This window comes from Otolemur garnettii, unplaced genomic scaffold (genome assembly GCF_000181295.1).
Source record: "Otolemur garnettii isolate 467f Iridium unplaced genomic scaffold, OtoGar3 scaffold00181, whole genome shotgun sequence".
Taxonomy (NCBI): Eukaryota; Metazoa; Chordata; class Mammalia; order Primates; family Galagidae; genus Otolemur; species Otolemur garnettii.
The window spans coordinates 506,817-511,865 of record NW_003852576.1 but is presented as its reverse complement, the minus strand read 5'-3'; the positions used below and the strand labels follow the sequence as shown (position 1 = coordinate 511,865).

Genomic DNA, 5,049 nt, shown 5'->3' with positions numbered 1-5,049 from the left:
GAGCCACAGGCGCCGAGCCATAATACATTATTGTTAACTATAATCACTTCACTGAGAAGTAGCACACTAGAACTTACTCTTCTAATCTAGTGTTTGTTAACCAATGTTTCCCATTCCTCTACCCCACTACTCCCAAGCCTCCGGGGAGTACTCTGTTTCTGTGAGAACAACTTTTTAAGATTCCCCACGTGAAATAATGTGGCATTGGTCTTTTTGTATCTGGCTTATTTTATTTAACATACTGTCTTCCACCATCTACGTTGTCACAAATGACAGAATTTTATTCTATAATGCTCCATTGTGTGTATGTGTATATATATGTCATGTTTTCTTTATCCATTCATCCATTCATGGAAACTTTGATTGCATTTCTTGGTGTTGTGAATAGTGCTGCAATAAACAGGGTTGTGCAGATACCTCTTTGACATACTGATTTCCTTTCCTTTGGGTAAATACTCTGCAGGAAGATTTCTAGCTCTCTGCTAATCCTTTTAAGACCTAGTTCAGGTGTTTCTTTTGGGAAGGATGCAGTCACTGAGATTATTCTGGTGTTCTTAATTGCCTTGTGATTAGCTTTGTCTTAGCGCTATATTATGTTCAATTCTTTTTTTTTTTAAGCCTTTTAGTTATTTTTAGTTAAAGAAAAACAGCCTTTTCCAAGGATGACAAAGTGAACTGAAGATCAGAAGGAAGCTGGGTGTGGGTTTCTCATAAGCTCTTGCTCCAAAACCTGGAAAAGAGGAAAGACGGCCCTCCTGGGAGCTCTGGGAGAGACTGGTGCAGCAGGGAGGATTCCTTTGGCAGAGTGAGCAGAGCTCCCAGCCTACCAGTGGTCACTGGATTGGTCTGAGTGGGCTCTGAAGTGATTTCCACCTGCCGGTCCACTAACATGATGAATATTATTATTCTTAGGGGGCATTAAATTAAGGAATGACACAGGGAACCAAAAGAGCGGCATATTCAGTTGGATTCTGAATCACAATCAGGAAATAGTCTTTATCTGGTGCAACCATAATTTCATTTTTCTTGGAGCGAATTCGAAGAAAGGTGATGTCATTCTGGGGGTCAATTTCACGCATGGTGCTCTGTGCTTTCAAGATGAAGTTGTGCATGAGGTTGGCGTACTGTGTGGTGGTGGGATCGTCTGTGGTGCTCTTGAGGGGAATGCCTTCTGTGTTCACTAGGATGATTCCCTGCATTCCTTTCTGGCTCTGAAGTTGCTTCAGTGTCTCCTCCACCTCTGCCATTTTTGACCGATCCTGGAGCTCCGCTGTCCTGTGTTCAATTCTTTATATACTAGTTTGTCTTCCAGGGAGCTTCACGAGGGGATTTTTGTCATGGAGAAATGCTCACTCTGTGTCCTAAGTCCCTGGCATGTGAGGATCAAGTATATCAGGAAAATTGAGAAGCAAAAGGCCCCGTCGCTAATTGTGGGGTGGGGCTCCTAGAGTTAAAGGAAAACTCTGAGGGGGGCACTCAGTGGTCAAGTGGGAAAGTATGTTAGAGATTTGGAGGATCAGGTTCCTTGCTGAAGGTTTTTGCTTGTACCACCTGTGATCCTCACCAGCTTCTTCTGAGACAGGTGGCATCATGAAAATACTAATGGGCAGAGAAATAAAGTAACTTGTATTTTTTATTTTCATCAGTTGTGTAGTATGTGAGCCTCTGTTTCCCCACATCCTTGATAAATTTGGGCATTATCAGTCTTTTAAAACTTAGGGGAAAGAAATCAAGTTTTAATTTATCTGCCTATTATTTATGAAATTGAGCTTTTATTATGTATATTGCTTATTTGTATTTCTTTTATGCTTTGCTTATTAGTCGGTTTAATTTGTTTTTCTCTTGGATTATCTTTATTGGTTTGTAGCTATTGTTAAGCTGGTTCCCTTTTCTTTTTAAATTTTTTTGAGGCATGGTCTTGCTGTGATCACCAGGCTGAACTCAGACTCCTCTGTGCTCAGCTCTGTTGCTTGTATTTTAACTTTGTGTATGGTATTTTTTATTTCATTTTTGTGTAGTCTGATCTTTTTTTAGAAATAAACTCAAATCCCATGACGGATTAAAATCTGCCTTTCTTTATGTGTGGTTTCTAGCCTTGATGTTCTGCTTTGAAGATTATAAAATTGCCAAACCTTGCAAAGATTATAAAAATACATTTGCAAATTTGTTCCTTTTTCTGTTTATGTACCCAGCAAGAATTCTTTGCAGGTAAGGAAGGTGTCCAGATCTGTTGCTTGGGATATGAGTAGATCTTAGACTTACTCTTCTGCATTTCATGATATCTTTGAAGACCTACTAAGCAGGGAATGCTCATTATAAGAGTCCCAGTCGGCTCGGCGCCTATGGCTCAAGTAGCTAAGGTGCCAGCCACATACACCTAAGGTGGCAGATTTGAATCCAGCTTGGGCCCGACAAAAACAACATTGCTTGTTTCACCCAAAAAATAGCTGGGCGTTGTGCCGGGCGCCGGTGGTCCCAGCTACTTGGGAGGCTGAGGCAGGAGACTCGCTTGAGCCCAGGAGTTGGAAGTTGCTGTCAGCTGTGATGCCACATCACTCTACCAAGGGCCGCAACTTGAGGCTCTGTCTCAAAAAAAAAAAGAGTCCGAGTCAATACATTAGGGCCAACTTGCTGATCTCTGCCCCTTAGATGTTCACACCCAAGATAGCTGCTCACGCTGGAGACAGTCCTGGGAAGCTATGAGTAGGATGGCTTCCATTCCGATGAAAATTCTGTTCCAAAAGTTTAGACTTTTAGTGTAGACTGAGTGAGATCAAGATTGTGTAATTTCTTTTAGTTTTATGCTGCCATCAGTATGAGGAGCATAGAGGAGGAGGGTAAAATAATGAGAAAGGAAAAGAAAGGGGATGTGCGTGGGAGGAATTGCGTAGGAAGGAAACGTGCGGCAGTGCTGAGGCCTGGCGGTGCAGGTTTCTTGCAAACATCAGAGAGCTCAGTGCAGTGTTGCCAGCAGTTCATTCTCTGAATGATGTTTTGTTTTCTCTTTGTGGTTTGAAGCATTTGTGGTCCCAAAACAGATTGAAAACCACTACTTGTTTTAACCTGATCATTAACATACAATACAGTCTTGGTGTTTCCACGGTGCATACACACCGCCTCCCCTTTCTGTGTGTGTTTAAACAATCACCACTGTTGGAGTGAAGAATCACTGTGTAATTTCAAAAGTGAAACTCTGATGTGAAACTCTCATTTCCTCCAGAAGCAATAAAGTAAGTAGTTGTCAGCCTCAAATTTGATTCTTTGCAAGTTATAAGACAGACTATGGCTCTGTGTATTGTTCTCTGTAGCATCTGACACAAATGTCTGTTTCACAACTGAGGTATCCTGTAAGCAGTATTTTTTAGACTTAGCCTGAATTAGGATGGATTTGTAACTTCTCTGTATCAGGAGATTTACAAAACAGGGTATAAAAATAGGGAATTCTTTTAACTTTTTAAAAAACCAAACAAACCTGTGTACCTCATTTATTTGCTTTGGTTACTGGCTTAGCCACAAAGTGATTTGTGTGTATGTTACAGATTTCTGACATGTTTTTTGAGACAAGTCTTTTTTTTTAGACAGAGTCTCACTATGTCGCTCTCAGTAGAGTGCAGTGGCGTCACAGCTCACAGCAACCTCTAACTCCTGGGCTTAGGCGATTCTCTTGCCTCAGCCTCCCAAATAGCTGGGACTATAGGTCCCCACCACAACACCTGGCTCTTTATTGTTCTTGTTGTAATTATCATTGTTTGGCAGGCCCGGGTGGGGTTTGACCCTCCAGCCCTGAGTGTATGTGGCTGGTGCCCTAACAGCTGAGTTACAGAAGCCGAGCCAATCTCAAGGTTTTTAATTACTAAGAATAATCAGAGTTGTGAGAACTAGTCTTCTCTCAAACTGGAGTATAAATCCCACAGATAAGGATTGCTTTAATTCTTCGTCTTCCCTTGAACTGTGCCTGGGGTGATGGGATGAGTATATGACTGATCAATAAATACCTGCTGCTTGCCTGTTTGATACTTGTGCCATCTTTAACAATTCCACTTGCTTATTTTTGCATTGTTTTGGGCCATATTCTGAGAATTAATATTACTTTTCATTAGGCAAATTGTTATTTTTTTGAGACAGTCTCTGTTGCTGGGCAGAGTCAAAGCTCACAGCAACCTCAAACTCTGGGGCTCAAGCGATCCTCTTGCCTCAGTGTCCCAACTAGCTGGGACTAAAGGTGCCCGCCACAACGCCCGGCTATTTTTAGTTTATTTAGTTTAACGGGGTTAAACTCTGGCTGAGGCTGGTCTCAAACTCCTGAGCTCCGGCAATCCATCTGGCTTGGCCTCCCAAAGTGCTAGGATTACAGTTATGAGCTGCTGAGCTCGGCCCAGGCAAATTATTCTCAAGTCAGGTAAGTTTTGCACATAACAAGGACGCTCCTGCACACGTGGAACTCTCTCAGCTTGGAGAAATTACTTAGGGTAAGCCAGCGTGTGTGAAATGCTGCCCATTTTACAACTGGAGTTGGAATTTTTTGCTATTAATGTTTATGAATCTCCTTTTGCTTTTTAGGACATTAGGAAATTTTTTGGAGTTATACCAGGAGGAAAGAAACTTGGAAGTGAAACAGTAAAGAAGAATGAGAAAACAAAGTCTGCTGAAGAAACATTAAAAACGAAGAAAGGAATAAAGGAAATCAAGGTTAGTTTTCCAGATACTCTTATATTTTGCGTTGTATCAAGTGTTACATAAACTCAGTCCTTAAACTTGACATGCTGAGAGCCTTGAGTAAATGTGGATTATAGCTCATTTAGCAGAAGAAGGAAGGGAATAAGGCTGTTACTTATTTCTAATTAATCTGGCTTACTGCATTCCTAGCTTGCTGTTTTCCTGGTATAGAATCGAACCCTTTTTAAATGTTCAAACTTTGCATTTTAAGACCAAAGTTTACTCATAGAGACCTGAGCCCCTATGGTCAGGTAAATGGTGTTAGATTTCTGGAGGGAGAAGGCTTCAGTTGAAAGCTTTCTTTTTCTTTCTTTCTTTTTTTTTTTTTTTTTT

General features: G+C 41.2%; 1 protein-coding gene and 1 pseudogene across 2 annotated transcripts in view; one reads left to right on the top strand and one right to left on the bottom strand.

Moving 5' to 3' along the window:
• Positions 1-5,049, top strand: part of RFC1 (replication factor C subunit 1) — an 83,582-nt gene that overhangs the window by 16,152 nt on the left and 62,381 nt on the right. The window contains exon 2 of the mRNA XM_003800682.3: positions 4,561-4,689. Within this exon, the coding sequence (XP_003800730.1) occupies positions 4,561-4,689 (129 nt within the window). The remainder of the gene's footprint in view (positions 1-4,560; positions 4,690-5,049) is intronic.
• On the bottom strand, positions 676-1,337 carry LOC100966313 (annotated as a pseudogene). Its single transcript, XR_002770776.1, has one exon. The product of XR_002770776.1 is annotated as a dynein light chain roadblock-type 1 pseudogene (transcript).